At 41.0% G+C, this 18829-nt stretch overlaps 1 protein-coding gene across 1 annotated transcript in view; it reads right to left on the bottom strand.

Annotated features, from left to right (window-relative positions):
• Myo81F (Myosin 81F) overlaps window positions 1-18829 on the bottom strand; it is a 1965857-nt gene that overhangs the window by 1623118 nt on the left and 323910 nt on the right. The window contains exon 4 of the mRNA NM_001316563.1: window positions 13922-14029. Within this exon, the coding sequence (NP_001303492.1) occupies window positions 13922-14029 (108 nt within the window). The remainder of the gene's footprint in view (window positions 1-13921; window positions 14030-18829) is intronic.

Raw genomic sequence — 18829 nt, 5'->3', positions numbered from 1 at the left:
AATCAAAACCTGCATCGATCAGCATAATTTCACAATGCAGTGGAATAATTTCAGCATAAAGCTTTTATCGACAGTTCACAAAGTTTCAAAGAAAAACTTCTGGCCGAGGTTGATTGAATTAGGACTCATAATTTGAAGATCAGTCTGATTCGGGAGGATTAAAAGAACGGTTTACAAATGTATCGATAGATAATAATAAGTGTCTTGTAATAAAGTGATAAGTTGAAAAGTTTGACACCAATAAAAATATTAAAAAATAAAAAATTATTTTTTTAAATAATTTATACCGCAAAAAGTTAATTGGCGACCAACGTGGGGCAGCGTACTTAAAAGTTCTAAATAAATATTAAAGAAAATAAGTTAAATACAAAACGGAACTCGCTCCGCCAACAACCCATATTTTTAGTGGAAAAATTGAAACATCCACAACAATCCAACGACACCTAACTACTGTGACAGTGATCGTGAAAAAACTTGGAAATCAATAAATGCAATAATAATTTAATATAAAAGGTGGACTGAATGCTTAACACTAATTACTAACTCAACTACAAACCCAAGTAAAACCAAACAAATAAAAAAAAAAACGTAAAAAAAGAAGGAAGGAAGAGCTGAAGGAAACCCCCCGCCACAGCTAGATACAAAATTGAAGGAAGACCCCAATAAATAATAAACAAGATGACCCAATTGAAGGAAGACTTCAAAATAATTAAGACAAACCTATTGAAGGAAGACCCCAACAGAAGATAATCAGGACAACTACATTGAAGGAAGAACTCCCACGGAAAGTATCGCGAGCAGATAAAAAGTCTTTAAATAGAATCTAAAAATTAAGATCAAGATGCCGAGAGTACTACAAGCTTTAAAATTAAACATTACAATATAAATTTTAAAACAATCTGGAAGGTTTGATAAATAGTTTTGAAAATTTAAATTTAACAATGGCAACCGGAGGTACAGTACCAACCCTTTCTGCGGGCGGGATATCCAGCGCCAGTAACCTGACAATGGAATTAATAAATAGATTAATAAATGTACAGTTGAGTGAAGTGACCAGAAAAATTGAAGGGATAGAAGGGCAGTTAACCGCTAACAGAAATGAAGTGGAAGACTATAAGATCCAAACAATTGACCGAACCATGAAATGCGAAACTACATTAGAGGTAATTAAATCCTTACCTAAGTTCACAGGTGAAATAACACAATATGTAGGCTGGAGAGAAGAGGCAGAAACCGCAATGAGCCTATATAAAATTGAAAGAAAATTGAAACAATATTTTATCGTCCTAACAATTCTACGTAATAAAATCATGGGAGCAGCACACGATGCACACGTTTTAAACTATCAAGCAATTCTTTCAAGAGTGGATATACCAATCCATATACTCGACTCAGAATTAAGCATCCTTAGACAGGGACGCATGACCATTACAGAACGAAGTAAACAAGAAAATGACATTACTCATAAATAAAACTATAATGGAAAGGACAACGTTAAAACCAAGGAAACAAATAAAACAATTAGAAGCAATGCTCTTAGAATTTCTATTTCTGGATTAAACGGTTCAATCTCAGAAACACTCTTCTCTCTTAACCCACCAGATTTGACAAATGCTTTGGCAAAGTGTCAGGAACTAGAGTCTAACAACTTTAGAGCTCAATTTGGAAATAGGTATAATGGATCTAGGAATGAAAATAAAAATCAGGGAAACAACCTTAGATTTGCCTCTAGACAGAATAATATTACACCAAATAGAATAAATAATAATTGGCCGCAAAACTTGGGAACGAATAACAATTGGAATTTTAATAATAATTCCAAAGTTCAACCACCACCAGAACCTGTGGAAGTAGATAGCTCTGCTATCTAAAAAAAACTAAAATCCGCATTGCGGAAGAAGAGGACGCACATCACAGGTACATCGAACAGCTCTCCCAATCCAGCTCCAAAAAATCGCTGTGAAAATGCATTGACATCTGCAGGCATCAACTGATCCGAAACACCTCTGTAAAACATTAACTTTTCCGTGTTTATAAATTGCCACACCTTTTCTCAAAGTCAATGAAAAAGCTCATTGCCTCAACAAAGATGAAGAGGCGGATTGTGTAGTGGTCTGGCCACATGAGGGAAGGCTAATTCCCACGGGCCCTTTTTCCCTATTTTTAATCTAAGCATTGAACTCATTTCACCGCAGATCAGCTGTGGAGTCCTGTTGATCATTTGCCATTGGTTGCGGGGCGTTCCCCTTAAGCAACCTACCACCAGCGGCTTTCATCGGTTTGACTTAAAAAAATCTCTAGCTACGCCAAATCTGTTGATCAGTCCTTTCAAACCACCTTTAGCTTGTTCGTAAACCCTTTGCAAGTATCACACCAGTATTTTAGATCTGGGCCCTTAGCTAGGTCATCACTTGTTCGGCCCCTAAAGCCGGCGACTTAGTGTGCATCATTTTATCATAGACAACAAGTCATTTTTGGCTGCTCGAGTTTTATAACCAGGCGGAAATTATTTTGAAAGCAGACAACATTAGTATTCATATTTTCTGAATTTGGATCACTGTACAAAGACACAAAATAAAAACTTGCAAGCGAGCTGTTGAAAGTACCGCAAGAGAGAACGCACGAAAGAGAGTAAACCAAACACAAAGACCGTAAAGCTAAAGAATTAGTAAACTATATTCAACTGGAGCACAAATTAAAACAGATTCACTCGCAAAACGAAAGGAGGTTTACTAATTATTTTTATGCTGGAAGCCGAAGGAATAACGATAAAAATCAGTAAAGGCTGCATCTTGAACATCTTAGAATCACAGTAGAAGAGCCGCATAAACAAAACCAACCGGTGAAGTGCACTAATTGCCAAGAATATGTACACACCAAAGCTTAGTGCACTTTGAATTCAATCTGCGTTATGTGCAGAACATAGTTCTGCAAACTGACCCATAGTTCTGCGAACTGACCGAAAAACAAAATAGCTCAGTAAAGTCATTGCCGTGGAAACCACAAGCAAACGGACATAGTTTTATTATCTTTAAAGGGCTGAAAATCGCATGTATAAACGTTCCTCTTCTCTTCAGACCCACTCCTACTTGCAATCCACATATAGGATAACCATTTCTTAAAGGCCTACTCATCTGATATTTCCAGATTCTTAAAGTGGTTAGTGGTTATGAACTCAAGTATTTTGTTTTCTAAATAGGCGTATGAAATAATATTTATTCTAGTTGTGCCGTTGAATGTTATTAAATATGACCCCTCTAAATGAGAATTGTTAACAATATTATCCATTTATTAGAATGGCACCTTCTTGAATGAATACTATAATTTTGTTCGTATTTTAGTGCAAGTAGTTTTCTCTGCATTTAGTAAGCGGGTAAAACTAGTTTTATCTTGACGTGTGATACCATAGTTATTAAAAAGTTCGTTCTTAAATGAGATATTTCATAAAAGGTATTTTCGCATTTTGCGACCCGATTACTTATTAGGTCTTTTCGATCATTTTGTCAAATGGATCTGGATTACAGGGTATTTTATATAAATAATAATGGGATCCTAATGTAGTTCAATTTTGAATACAGAGATGTCCATCAAATCTGCAATAATTACAGGCTTTTGTTGGTGATTTAATATTTCCTTAATGTCTTCATCATTTAAAGTTTTGTTGTTAAATACATTCTTTTTTGTGTGTAATAGTATCAATTATGTTTTTCAGGTCGAGTGTTAACAATCGTAAACGATGTTTTCATAACGGCAATTCTTTATCAATAAAAATGTTTTTAAAATGATCGGAAAGTGATTGATCGTTAAACAATTTGGAATTCATAATAAATTGTTGGTTATGGTTTTCAATTATGTCATCGTGATCCGGAGTTCCACCCAACCATTTCCAAACAGTGCCTTACTCATTTATTCCCCTTTTTGATTTAGATGATATCAGCTGTGACAAAATTAAATAGATTAAGTGCAGTTCGTAAGTAATTTCCCATTGTACCCTTTTATTTATGTCCTAATTCTAGATCGATTATTTCATTATAAACATTTAAATTAGCTACGTGGAGTAAGTCAGCATATGATTCATATTCATTTTCCTTAACAAACTGTTTCTTATACCTTGTTTTTGGCTTATTTCTTTTTCCATGTTTCTTTTCATAAACCACTTGCCCTACATGATATTCTTTTTCCTTACGATACATAATGTATTTCTAACATTTTTTCTTGAGTTTTCTTTTGAATTTTTGAAATGTTTTCGTGTTCAATTTATTATAGTGAATATGAAAAGGTTTTTGATTTGTTGTAGAATGAATGCTCTGATTTAATTCTTTTGCGGCTCTAATAATTATTTCTGAATAGTCAATGAGATTAAATTCTTCCTTTATGCAACGAGCTAATTGTGTTAATGATGAATGTGCTTCTTAAACTTGTCCGTTCGAGGTACTGTGTCTGGGGTATACGAAATGTAGAGTTAAACCACATCTTTGCGCAAAGGATTTAAATTTAGCAGAGGTGAAGCTTGGTTCATTATCAGTCATAATTACTTTGGCGTGGGCAAATTGTTAAAGTAATTCAATTACTTTATAATCGATGTTCAGTTTATTTTGAATTTCTTTTACTACTAAGAGTTTTAAATACGCGTCAATCTAAAATAAGATTTTACGCGTAATATAAATCGATGTGTAAATTTTCACCTTCTTTAGTTGGAATAGGAGCTTCCCGAATATAAATTTTAATTGAATGCCTGTTATATTTATTTTCGTTGCAAATTGTACACTTTTTTATGCATTACTTTAATTTGATAAATAATTTTGGCCAATAATATAATATATTGATATATTTGTAATTTTCGTCTAGTCCTCTATGAGCTCGACTATGTGCTTCTTCTATTATAATAGCTTTATCTTCATTATTTTCTAGGTCTTGTAAAAATATTTTAGTAAAGAGAAATTTGTAAAATTATTATTTAAAGGTAATTGAACAGGATAAAAAACTTCTAAAGTGCAATGAATTCCTATTGTTATGTTTCGTTAGCCTTTCACTGCCCTTCTATCCCTTAAATTTTTCTGGTAAAATTTCCAGGTTGTTTTCTTTAATTAATTGCTAAAAATGGTGTTGCATGTTTAACTTTAAAACTTTATAGTATTCCCTGTATCGTGCTCTTATTTTATTTATTTATTTTAAAGACTTAATATGTTTTTCTGCACACGATACTTTCCGTTCAAGGTTTTTTCCGTTTAGTTGTCCTCATTACTTTATTAACTTTATGTTGGGGTCTTCCTGCAGTTTAATTGTCCTGATAATTATCTGTTTGGGTCTTCCTTCAATTTGTTTGTATTTTTAGTTGTACCGAGGGCTTGTCCCCTCCTTCTGTCCTTCTTAGTGTTGATTTTTTCATTTTTTGAATATTTTTGGTTATTGATATTGGTTTGGTTTTAATTGTTTTTCTTGTTGAGTCTGATTTTTACTTCTGTTCTTGTTATTTTTCTTATGTATTTAATTCACCTTTTTCAATATTAAATTTTAAATTGGATTATTACATTAATTAATTTCCAATTAGGTTTTTCCACGATCACTGTCACAGTAGTTAGATGTCGTAGGATGTGGATGTTTTCACTAAAAATATGAGTTGTTGATGGCGCGATTTCCGTTTTATGTTTAACTTATTATCGTTAATATTTAATGAGAACTTTTGAAGTACACCGCCCCATGTTGGGCGCCTATTAAAATTGTTATTGTTTAATTATTAAAAAAATGTATTTCATGTTTATGTTTATGGGTTGGATAACGTGCACGCCGAACGTTTTTTCGGAATTTGTTTTAATTTTTAAAGCTTTTGCATAAAACTTTATCAAAACCTTTATTTATTATTGGTAGTATAGATGTCGGAATGAGATGGAGGAAAAAAAAATATTTCTGACTGATGTAAGTTTTTTGTAAAAATAAAAGGTGTATTTGGATATCAGTTATACGTTAATCAGCTGGTGGAATTGCAAACGCTAAATTCCTCCGTTTTTGGCATATAGATGATATCGTCAGTGGGCGTGGCACCATTAAGAAACAAACTTGCGCTGCGTCTATGCCTCTGGAATCGTTATGCCGAATTTATAGTCTCTTATCAACTCTCTAGCTTTAAATGTTTATGGGATCGTTTCGTTCATTCGGATAGACTGACAGATCGACTCGGCTATTAATCCTGATCAGAAATACGTTTTATGATCGGAATCGCTTCCTTCTGCCTGTTTAATACTTTTCAACGAATATTTCAGCTTCAAAGTAAAATTGCAAGTAAGTCCAGGTATATTCTCATTCTTGGCAAATGGGTGGTAAGTGGACCATTATTCTTAACGTCGTTTAATATTGGAATTACATAAACAATCAAACAATCCAGTAGAACCTAAAGGTTGCAGTGAGTAATATTATGGTAAACGAACACTCAACCACCCAGAACATGATAAAGGTGTTAACAAAATGATACAGTTTAGAATTAGCAAACTACTTTCTGTATAACTTTTATAAATTTTACAATCCTTCGCAATGCTCGAGCGGCAATAATATTCAGTTTCATACTGCATACTGCAACAAGTGTGAAATTTAAAATTGTTTATAAGTAGATCTACTGACTCAGAACACAATTTTTTGGCAACAGCACTTAAGCATTTTTGTAAGTAAATCTTGAAGCCTGACTTAAGCAGTTGTTTGTGCTCTGAAGCTCACCTTAACTTTAGCATCCATATATATATTTATATTGCAATATTTTCGCAAACATTACTCAGGATTGGGCCTGGATACTTTCCTGAATATATTATCAGGAAGAGTGATTTTGAGTGCTACTAAAGAGGAAAGTATTAACAAGGATTAACAAACAAAGTCCCGGTGCAATAAATATTTCATTTTTTATTTTTGTATTGATGGTAATATGTGTTCTGGAGTCCCTGCGGTACTACCGCGAGACTATGCTTCGCAGGCCCAGGGTGCGCTCTGTGTTCCTTAGCTGGATTTCTATTGTCTCTGTCCGGTTCGTTAACTCTCAGCTGCCCGCAGCCGCTTTATCCCCACTGCAGCGAAATTGCTGGCCCAAGAAGGTCCGAGCTCCAAGGATCATAAGAATTTTAGCTATGACTTGGGCTGCAACGTCCGATATCGTCCGAAGCACAGCCTCAGGGCACACAGGCTGTGCGTTAATTTCAGACCCCCTTATGTAACCCCTTTTTTCGGTCGCTTCGGCCCGTATCACGGCTGAGTACAGTAATGACGCCCTGCAGACAGACAGAAGGAGTAGTTTATTCTCGCTAGAGCCCTAGCGACCCTAGCTGCTTTCCTGTTTCCTTCCGCCGATTTTCCTCCCAGCTCCTAAAGCCAAATAAGTCTCCCGAGAGCCCATCTTAATACAGACCGATATGCCAAATTGACCAGATGGGCAAGGCTTTCGATCGCTGCATCAGCCTCAGACTGCACGAAGCCACCTCTGCTTCAGGGGACCTCTCGTCAATGCAGTTTGGCTTTAGGAGCTGGGAGCACTGCCAGCTTCTGTCTTTTCAAGCTCTCCTTCCGTGAGGTACAGGCTAAAGACGTTAGCGAATGGTTCCGGGTGCCCATCTAGCCGTGGTGCTTTTCCCGACGACATGTCCTTGGCTACCTAGCGAATTTCATCCGGTAGGATTGATTATTGTGGATCGAATCCTTTGTCTATGCTCGCACGGATGCGACTCCATCCAGCACTACATCTAGATCGCCCTTCGTTAGCGTTGCGCTCTTATCAGTGTTTAGGATGCTACCGCTTCTTCCCCAGCTTCTGCAGTTGTCAAAACCTCGCTATAGGTCCTTCCCTTCGTTTCGACTATCGTTGCGTCGGGTCTCCGCGACAGGCATGCCTTTTTTCTTCTGCTCGGAATTCCAGATGGCTGTGCAGTGATTCGCTCCGCTGTCTTCACCTGCCGTCTGGAAGGGCTCGCCCTCTACTCCCTCGGCATCTTCCACTGAGATACTTGGCCTGCATGGGTGTGCCCACACCTTTTACTTTTTTCCTGCTACTCCGACGTTGCGTGGATTTTAGTGTTGGCTGTTGGTCTACTCCTTGACGTTTGACTATGCTTTCTAGTCCCAGCTTGTTGGTGCTATTTTCACTAGGATTCCATGAGTAGCTGCCAAGGATTCTCGTCAGCAGTCCAAGAAAGTATGCTACGATCAGCGACAAGATCCTTTGTCGAGTTGCGGAGTAAGTAGCTTCTGGCGGGTAGCGAAGGCATTCGCCGAGAACCGGAGAAAAAACAGAAAATAAACCTCCGAAAATTCTCTCACCCTGACTTATTCAATGGGCCTGGAGATCGGAACCGGCTGGCAGTCCATGGACTTTCCGAGATTAGACTTCAGCAGATATGTGGTTGAGGCGGCGACGCAAGTGTAGGCCGTCACCCTTGGCGCGTCCACGTTGGCTCTATTTGGGAGTTTTTCCGGAGAACGCCATAGCGACGCGCCTGCCTTCAAACATTACTATACGAGTACCGGGTATAAAAAGATGAAACGCACAACCAGAACTCAATCCGTCGAACACGCTTTTTCCCTGCAGACAGGGCTATCAAATCGTAGATACATGGAGTCGCAACACCTAGAGAGTTCGTAAGTCCAAAAGGGACATTCTGGCACTTGCGGATTTCTTTCTATGTCAAGGGTAGAAGGAAGCGTATCCAACCATATAAAGTATATATATTCTTGTTCATAATGATTAGCCAAGTCGATCTGGCCGTCTGTTTGTATGAACGTCTCGATCTCAGGAACTATAAAAAATAAAGGTTGTTAATAACAATCTAACGTCCACAAACCTCCCAAATTTGCCACGCCCACACTATTACAAAATGTTTTGATATTTTTTCATATTTTTATTAGTCATAGATGTACATCGATTTGTCAAAAAAAAAAAACTGTTTTGCCACGCCCGCTCTAAAGCCCTAAAACCGCGCAAACTTTTTGCCATGCCCACACTTTTCAAAAATGTTTAAATTTGTATTCGTTTTACTGTTTCTCTTCCGAATTCTTATCGGTATAGCACAAAAACACAGTCGACGCCCCTCCATTCCCCTAGAAAACGACCAAAACGGTAACGCACACTTTTAAGCAATTTATTATCTTTTGATATCCCAGAAAATTGATAACTATTTCTCGTTTGCTTTTCTACTCAGTCTGGCTGACTAATCAAAAACTGTCAAATAAAAATTCTAGCGAAATTCGAGTCGTCGCTAAGCATTTTTCTTTTTGAAAATGGACAACGGTCCACAGCAAAAATCTATCGACTACGAGTCGATGAAGCTAATTGCTGGCGCGTGCCCAAAAGAGATACGGGAGCAAATGAAAATGAGCTGGAAAAGTGAATTCCAGCCTGCTACTACCGGTATTTCAAACACCTACTGCAGTTTGACCTTCACACTGACCTCCACCAGTTCGACTTTCTCGTCTGCGTACATCTTTACCTCCTCCTTGAGCGGCAAAATATGCTCTACTGCTGCCAGTACAATTCACAAAAGTGCATCTGTCAGCTCAATCGCGAAGCCACAATTTGCCACCGGCTGGCAGGACGTCTCCTTTAAATCAAGAAACGGTGGAATCAAAAAGAGAGCAGGCGCAGTCCTCTCCCCTAAAATGGTAAAAAAGGTTGCATCTGATAAGCCGGCAAAAATCTCTGCCAATCGCTTCCAAGTCCTAAGCGACGATGAAGATATGGTCCTGGGAGAGGCATCTTCGAGCGACGACGAGCCATGCTCCTCGAATACCGCCCTCAAATGTGCCGCGAGGAAAGCAGGACCAAAACAACAGCTGAAAGGTGCTCACAAAACTGTACCAGCCGCCCCGAAATCAAGCCGTCACTCTAAGGTGCCTAGAATGATGTTTCCCAATGTGGTTAACTTCACAGCATTTCGCAGCGAGCTGGACGCCCTTGTGGGAGACTCCTATACAATTAAGGCCCTTAATTCGGGAGACTGCGCTATTCAGTGCAACTCCCCTGATAGCTACAGGCTGGTGGCCCGGCACTTTCTCGACAAAGGATCTCTTTTTCATCACCATCAGCTACCGGAGGACCGACCCTACAAAATAGTCATGCGCAACATTCACCACGGAGTCCCATCGGAGGATATCATCGCAACCCTCCAGAACGAAGGACATAACGTTGTACGGATTTATACCCCGCGCAACAAGGCAACCTCTCTTCCTCTTAATATGAGGTTCATTGACCTCAAAAAGGCGGAGAACAACAATCAAGTAAAGGGCATACTGGTTGTCTGCAGGCACAGGGTAACATGGGAGAAACCCCGTAAGCAATCGGAGCCGATTCAATGCCACAGGTGCCGAGGCTATGGTCACACCAAGGCATATTGTTCTTGTCACTATATATGCAGAGAATGCGAAGAAAATCCCCCCACTGCAGGCTTTACCCTCCACACTGCCAATCACCCGGATGACAGCAAACGCGGAGGTGCGGCGATCCTTATCAGATCAATAACATCCAGACAGCAGCTGATCATCGCTTAATTTGGCACAAAGTTCCTTGCGGCAGGTGACTGGAACGCAAAGCACAGATGGTGGGGAAACTACAGGATATGCACTAGAGGCCGGGTGCTGTTCTCTGCTCTGGCGGGCGAAGGTATCGACATCGTTGCAACTGGAGAAGCTACTTGCTATCCCTTTCGAGCCACTCCACTCGATTTCGGGATCTCCAAAGGATTCAGACAGCAAGAAATCAACGTGCAACTGCTGACAGAACTGTCATCTGACCATCTCCCCCTGCTGTTTGAGCTGGATGAAGACGCCCAGCTATTCAAAGGTGTCACAAAAATGCTGTCACCTACTGCAAATACTGTGGCCTTCAAGGAGCACATTGAGGCCACAGTAGATCTCAACATCCCCATAGACACCTGCAATAGTCTGGAAGCGTATGTAGATTACCTCGCAGCCACAATCGCGGAAGCAGCACGGAGGGCCACACCTCCCCCACATCAAGCTCGTCACACGACCGGAAGGAGGGCTCCCATCTTGAGCTTGGAAGCCAGGGAGCTGCTCTCCCACAAAAGGCGCCTCAGGAGACGGTACATCGCAACAGGAGATCCTAGCATTAAGCAGCTATACTCTAGCACCCCTAACAAACTGCACCGTTTGCTAGCCAGGACGCGACGAGAAAATCTGGATACCCTGCTGGAGGGTACTGGCCCAGATAACAACAGCCTTTTTTCGTTATGGAGGCTCACAAGAGGTATCAAGAGACAGCCGCTATTTCAATCTCCTGTCCAGAGTCACAGTGGCCTCTGGCTTAAGACGGACGATGAAAAAGCGAGGGCATTTGCTTCGCACCTGACCTCCACCTTCATGCCCTTCAACCTATCAGACGACTCAAATCGCGTAGCCATCATACATTTTCTGGACACTCCGACTGCACCGGCTCGCCCCAGTAGGCATGCCACACCGCAGGAAGTCATGATGCAGCTAAAGGCGCTGCAAGCCAAGAAAACCCCTGGTTTCGATGGCATTGACAACCGTGCTGTAAAGTCTCTGCCACGCAAAGGAGTCCTAGCCTTAGTAAAAATATTTAATGCCATGCTAAAGCTAGGGCACTTTCCAAGGCAATGGAAGCGTGCACGTATCATCATGATACCTAAAGCCGGAAAGCTGCCAACGAAGATCGATGCATATCGCCCAATCAGCTTGCTATCAACTTTCTTCAAGATTTTTGAGAGAATACTGCTAGCCCGCCTGATGGAACTGCCGCAAGTAGTGAACCACATACCTCGACACCAATTTGGCTTCAGGAAGTCCCACGCCTGCCCTGAATAAATATATCGACTGGTAAACCAGGACGCATGGCTTCGAGCACAAACTCTACACGGTCGGCGTCTTTCTAGACGTGAAGCAAGCGTTTGACAGGGTGTGGCATGAGGGCCTTCTATACAAGATGAAAGCTCTCCTTCCTGCTCCCTACTATGCCATTCTGAGATCGTTCATCTCTCATCGGACTTTCGACGTTGCAGTGCGTGATGCTCGGTCCAGCCTGGAAGAGATTCACGCAGGAGTTCCACAGTTCCTGTACACCCTGTACACTGCCGACCTGCCATCTCCCGCCAACAACACCGAAGTCTCCCCGGATCAGCTGCTCCTGGCCACTTATGCCGATGATACCGTCATTCTGACGTCTCATCCTGTACTGCAAACTGCCTCCAACGCAGTCCAGGTATTGCTATATGCAGTCGAAAACTGGACTGCCAAATGGAATGTGGCCATTAACTCCTCGAAGTCAGCCTGTGTAACTTTTACCCTGCGGCCCGGAACTTGCACAGATCTGACTTTTGATGGAAACCCCATCAACAATGTCACATCGCACTGCTACCTAGGAGTTCATCTAGATCGGAGACTGACCTGGAGGGCCCACATCACGTCGGTCAAATTCAAGTCACTGGCGAAGCTAAAAAAGCTCGACTGGCTCTTCCACTCCAGTAAACTACAAATAAGCTCTAAGGCCCTTTAAATCAAAGCCATACTTGCTCCAACGTGGAGTTATGCCATCCAGGTGTGGGGAACTGCCGCCAAATCCCAGCTCAATGTGTGGTCCAGTCGAGAGCTGCACGCCACGCATCTGGGCTCCCCTGGTACGTGACGAACCAGGTAATCGAAGGAGATCTGAAAGTTACCTCTTGGGGATCAGATTAATTTTCACAGCAGCCGTTATGCCGACAGGCTTATGGTCCACCCGAACCAACTAGCAAATATCCTAGCTAATCCCATCTCCCTCCGAAGGCTGAAGATGGTACACCCCACCGATCTCCCTACCCGGAGGATAGTATAAAATATTACACATTAAGTAATTAATAACTAGAAAAATTTTTCCTTTTCTACTTAATAATTAAGAAACCACTTGGTCTCATATACATTTATACACACAATAGGTTAAGTTCAGAGGAATTGACTGAACGATTCCTTTTGGACCCAAAATAAATAGAATGATTTATAAAAATAAAAATAAAAAAAAGGTTTCCTACTAGTCTGATAGTCGAGGACTCGACGATAGCTTCCTCTTTTTTTGATTAATTTGCGTATTCACGGATGCGCTTTTTTTTAAATCAGCAATAACAACATTGAAGTCTTTGGTATCTTCAATCATTTTGAAGTATTTTTTATGATATACAGTTTGGTCCCGACTGCAAGGGTGTGCCGAACATTGAACTTTTTTATGATCACGCGGTTAAATGTGAGCCAACATATGTAACATGGGCTTCGCCCAGGTTATTGATCAAAAGGTTGGGCAATTGCTTAAGAAGACAGTCAACTGTCCGCTCTTTCTGTATCTCTTTTAAAAGTAGGTTTATTTTTATATCTAGTTCATACAGCAGTTTTATTTATTTAAATTATGTAAGCTCAGCTGTAGAAAGTTTTACAAGAACACGGTGTTAGCTGGGACGACTCAATTAACGAAGCAATTTAGACTGATTGCCTAAAATACCTACTAAAATGCAGTGATCTACGCGTTCGGCAATCTGAAGCAATTATGACTTGCAGTAATTAAAGAGCTATACAAAATAGGAACAATACATTATCAAAAACAAGAAAAGTATCATTTCCTTTCGGATGTCAATAATAATTTCAATTAATTTCCCATCTCATTGGAGATGGAGATAGAAAACTTTATGATGCTGGGATACTTTTCTTTTCCATTAATAAGCTAGTTCTTCGATGTTTATCAAACTAAGCCCGTACCAAAACCATTACAAAAAGATAGTGCCCCCGAAGAAAGATTATAGTTGTAAAGTTGGGTTACAAGCTTGTGCACAAACGGGAGGACGCACTTCATATGGACACGTGTTTTTTGCGTTGCAAAATTATGACAGATTTTATGTAGAGCGTATACAAATTAAACAATGTTAAGCCTTGTGAAAAAACAATAAAAATTTACCTGATTAATATTATCATCAACAATGCTAGTATACGCTGCTTCGGCTACAGCAAACACATGAGGCGATAAATCTCCAAGCTTGCACGTATGATATTCAGAAATTGTTTGCTGAAATTTTAAATTATAAAGGTCAATTTGATAAACAATATTTTTACAGACGGCCACTCAACTTAAAATTAAAATAGAAAAAAACTTACTATTTCCTTACTTAAAAAACTTATTATTTAAACCTATAAAACATACGTCAATACAACAATTCTTACATTTCCATAAGCCTGGTTATATTTTAGAAAGCTTCATATATATTTTATAACAATATAGTTATGTGGAGGGTTAAGAGTTGCCTTTTAATCAGAGAATTCTTCGTCCAGATAGATGTAAGCATTGATCGTCGTTTTTTGGGTCGATTCTTGTGTATCCAAAAAGAGTCAATCGATGCCTTTAGGTAAGATTTCGACTATTAGTCCATTCGATTTATTAGTCTTGTAAATTTCTATCGATTTGCCAAAAAAATGTATTACCAAGCCCTTCTGCCTCTCGGATTCCTCCACCGTGAATTGGGCGGGATCGAGACCTTGCGGCATGCCAGAACTCGAAATGCCTTGTCCACTTTGGAAAAACGTTCGAGGAAGTCTCGCTGCTCTAGCACTGTCATCACAGCTCTCGTGGACCTTGCAGCCACTATAGTCCGTGCCACCAGAGATCATGTAGGGAAACGCCTCGACTAGCTAGATAGACGGGGTCTTGTTCAGATCACACGTGTGCCCAACAGTCGACTGCGTTATCTTGGTAACTCTGTTGGCCCCAACAGTAGTCCAGTTGCAAGCAGGCTTTCGAAACAAGGCTAGAATAGGGGAATCTGTCCAGCAGCGGATATCTTAACTGGCGTGTTCCATTGATGTCATTATTTCGGTTACCAGCCCGGCACCACAAAGCTCTAGCCGGGGAAGGTATACTGTTTTTGCCCCATCTCGACGCGGATGTAGATAACCGCTCCATAGGCTTTCTGAGACGCGTAACAAAATCCGTGATGCTCTATGGTTATTCCAGGCTTATACCAGACCCATCTCGGCACGCGAATCTGGTTGAGGTCGAAATACTTATCTAAAAACGTTTGCCTCCTATGACTCATTACGGTGGGAAGCTTATCGTCCCAGGCTGCAACCAAATCTCTTGCATCAATATTTTGTAACGGTTGGTCAACGGAGCGAGCCGCTACTCCAGGAGGGACGAAATATTATAGAATTCGTCGGACTTTACCCTCTACCGAATACCGAGGTTCTTGGTCGTGCTTTCAGCATCGATGTCGAGAAACTCCCTATGAAGGAGGTGCTCGGCAGGGACAGCGGGACGCCCTTGTGATTTGATGTCCACTGCCAAAAAATGTTTTGATATTTTTTCATATTTTTATTAGCCTTGCAAATTTTTATCGATTTGTCAAGGAACTTTCTGCCATACCACCCCCCCCCCCCCTAACGCAATAAACCTGCCCAAAACTGCCACGCTCACATTTTTTAAATACGTTGGTAATTGTTTTTATAATTTTATTACTCTTGTTAACTTCTATCTATAACACGCCCAATCTATCGCCCTAAAACCGCCCAAAACAATTTAAAAATTTTGGACATTTTTTCGTCATTTTATTAGTCTATCGATTGCCAAACAACTATTTGGCACGCCATAAAACCTCACAGAACTGACACGCCCACGCTTTTTATAATTTCTTGAATATTTTTTCATTTTTTTATTTGTCTTGTAAATTATTATCGATTGCATATTTTTCACATGCCCACTCTAATGTCCTAAAATCGCCCAAAACACGCTTTTGATTATACCCGTTACTCGTAGAGTAAAAAACTATTCTAGATTCGTTGAAAAGTATGTAACAGGCAGAAGGAATCGTTTCCGACTATATGAAGTACATATATTTTGGATCATGATCAATACCCGAGTCGATCTAGTCATGTCCGTCTGTCCGTATGAACGTCGGGATCTCAGGAACTATAAAAGCTAAAAGGTTGAGATTCAGCATACCAATCCTAAAAACAAAGACGCAGCGTAAGTTTGTTGGCCCATGTTGCCATGTTTTATTAGTATTGTAAATTTCTATAGATTTGTCGAAAAACTTTTTGCAACGCTCACTCTAAAGCCAAAACGGTTAAGCCCACACTGTTGAAAAATGTTTAAAATTTCCTCATTTTATTCCTTAATATCTATCGATATCCCAGAAAAATTATGAAATTTCGCGTTCGCATTAACACTAGCTGAGTAACGGGTATCTAATAGTCGAGGAACTCGACTTTAGCATTCTCTCTTGTTTTTCCGATATGGATAGATAGCACATAGAACGAGCTATCACCTAGAACTAATAATTGTTTCCTACCGTAAAGCTTATTTGAGAAGGATTAGATAGCGGACAATGATTAAAATATTCAAGCAATTTAGAAGACGAATGTAAAAGCTTTAAATTTAACATAACTATCGGAAAATTAAGGTTTTACGGATTTGAATTCCACGCTACAGAACCCATTAAAAAGTACCTTCTTTGAAGCAGGGAAGGTAACGCATCAATCGAAGTAAATTCGTCAACGTTCTTAATATCTACGTAGAAAGGTTTCTTAGCCTAAATCGAGGAGGCTACGAAGGCAGTGCAGTGGCGCTTATATGTATATCTTATATATTCGGATTGTCCCCGAGCTCTTCGCTAGAGGCGGAGAAGTTCTGTAGACCTCGTCGCCAAGAAGGATGGTCTTGCCTCTACATTAGGATATCCTCTATTAATGTGTAGCGAACTGTTTTCTTCGGTTCTTCTCGCTACGTATAGCAACGGTTAGCTCAGAGAGCTTGTGTGTTCCCACAAATTTATGTGATTGCCCGACCAATGAGAAGACAGAATTTCAGAGTGGAATAGCTTTATTGTCACACCACTTTGACCATGGACTCCTACAGTGATTGCCGTCTGCTGCGCGGCGGTACTCATTCGTCGACTTTCCTTCGTTGTTCCGCGTTGTCCTTGACAACGTACCCCGTGCCGGCTCGAATGACTCCACTGTCCCTTCTAACCACACTAGGTCCTTGTGCTCTGAGGTCCGCTGCTCCGAGGATCTCTGCGGTGCTCCGTGTTTCACTTGCAGTGATCGTCCTTGTGTGTCCGACTGACCCTCACTGGCTGATTCCTTCTGCGTCCTGTGCGATCTTGCGGATCTCTTGGCGATTCGATCTAACTGCCTTGAGCTGCGCTTGTGCCGTCCCTTTATAGGCCGCGAGAATTTCGTTCTTTCCCCTTTTGCGCACGGATCGCTCGGGTTCAAGGTCTACCTATTGTCGCGTTAGTTCACGGTACGTCCTTTTTGTGCATCTATAGAGTCTAAAGTCCAGCGCGGTACCGTTAAATCAAGGTCTCTCCGCTTTCCTGGGGTCCAAGACCCATTATTTCCCGTTCGATTTGGCCGCCCTTGACTCCTCTTGCATTCCACCCGTCTTCGCTGTTGCTTGGCGCTCCCCTGAACCTGGATTTGGTGGAAGTTTTAAGACTGCTTACATCTCTCCATCCTTCGGAAATTTTTGAAAAAATTGTGTTTCCGGCGGTGCTTTGATTCGGTGTCAGCTTAATCGCTTCTCCTCTTGTCGACCCTGCGCCCTTCGTTCTCAGCCTGGCAGTCTAATCCTAGTAAACTCTGTCGTTTATCATCTTGGCTTAACATCTCGAACATCCTAGCGCCCTTCTCCAGCTTTCGTTGTCCTGCATCTCCTTGATCTCATCCCGGCAGTCCGAGCCCAGAAGACCCTGTCGTTTAGCGTCTCGACTCGACATCTCGATCCGTGCGTCCTTTTCCAGCCACATATTCTGCTGCGGTCTGCTCCTCATCAGCAGCTCTGTATTTGAACTTTCCGCCTTTCTCTGAAGATCACCACCTTGCGTTATCAATATCGGCGAGTGGCGTTGCCACTTCCTTTTTCTTATCGATATTCCCGGTGTTGCTATGTTCTGCCGATTGCTGTGTCGACTGCAACTGCTGCTGCGGCGGGTCGCGGCCTGGCCGGCGGGCATTTTCCGTGTCTCCACCTCTGAAGCGTGCCGACCTGTGCCTCCATAAACTTTCGCACATCCGCAGGGTCCTCAGTCGGCGGCGCGACCCCGAGGCCTATTCGCCCATGCCAAGCCGTTGCTCGTCGCACTCTCCAGTGAGCTCAATCCATGTATATACATATTTATATATTATTATCTATTTATGAATCTATATGGCAGGTCCAGTACATGAAATCTTTTTAGTCGCCTTCGGCTGCTAGTGTTATCTAGTAGGCCTATGATATTATCATGGTCGTGTAGCTTACTTATGTATCGCTCTGCATTTGACTTTATTTCGATTTTAACAAGGGGAGCACCTGTGATTGTTCTTAGCGTCATAGACTGGTATCTCTTTCAATGTTCCTAGATGTTCCCCACAGTTGCATCGCGTAGGTCCATACTGGCTTTAGGACTGCTTTGTACAGCCGTAATTTTTTCTCTAGGCTTAATTGAGAGCGGGATCCTAAGAGCCAGTACATTTTTGGTTTTTTTGTTTTACATTTTGGTTTTTGTCTTTAGCGGAGTTTGCTTCGCTTTTGTATGTTGCTTCCAAGTGTCCAAGTGACGCCTGTAGAGATTTACTCCAAGATATTTCACCGCTTCACTAACTGGTATGGTGAAGCAATTTAGATTAACTGGCGTGCAACTCCCGGGTCTCAATGAGTGACTTGCACTGATTTTTGTGCGTTTACTGCTATTCGCCATTTTTTAAGCCATGCTTCAATATCATAGCAGCATATGTTGCTATCTCAACAGCATTTGTAGTCGGTAAGTCAGCTGTGGAAGTTGTGTACAGCACTGGACCTAAAGTACTCCCTTGTGGAACTCCAGCGTCAGCA

This window comes from Drosophila melanogaster, chromosome 3R, assembly GCF_000001215.4.
Source record: "Drosophila melanogaster chromosome 3R".
Taxonomy (NCBI): Eukaryota; Metazoa; Arthropoda; class Insecta; order Diptera; family Drosophilidae; genus Drosophila; species Drosophila melanogaster.
The sequence above is the reverse complement of the archived record's forward strand: the minus strand, read 5'-3'. Positions and strand labels throughout refer to the sequence as shown.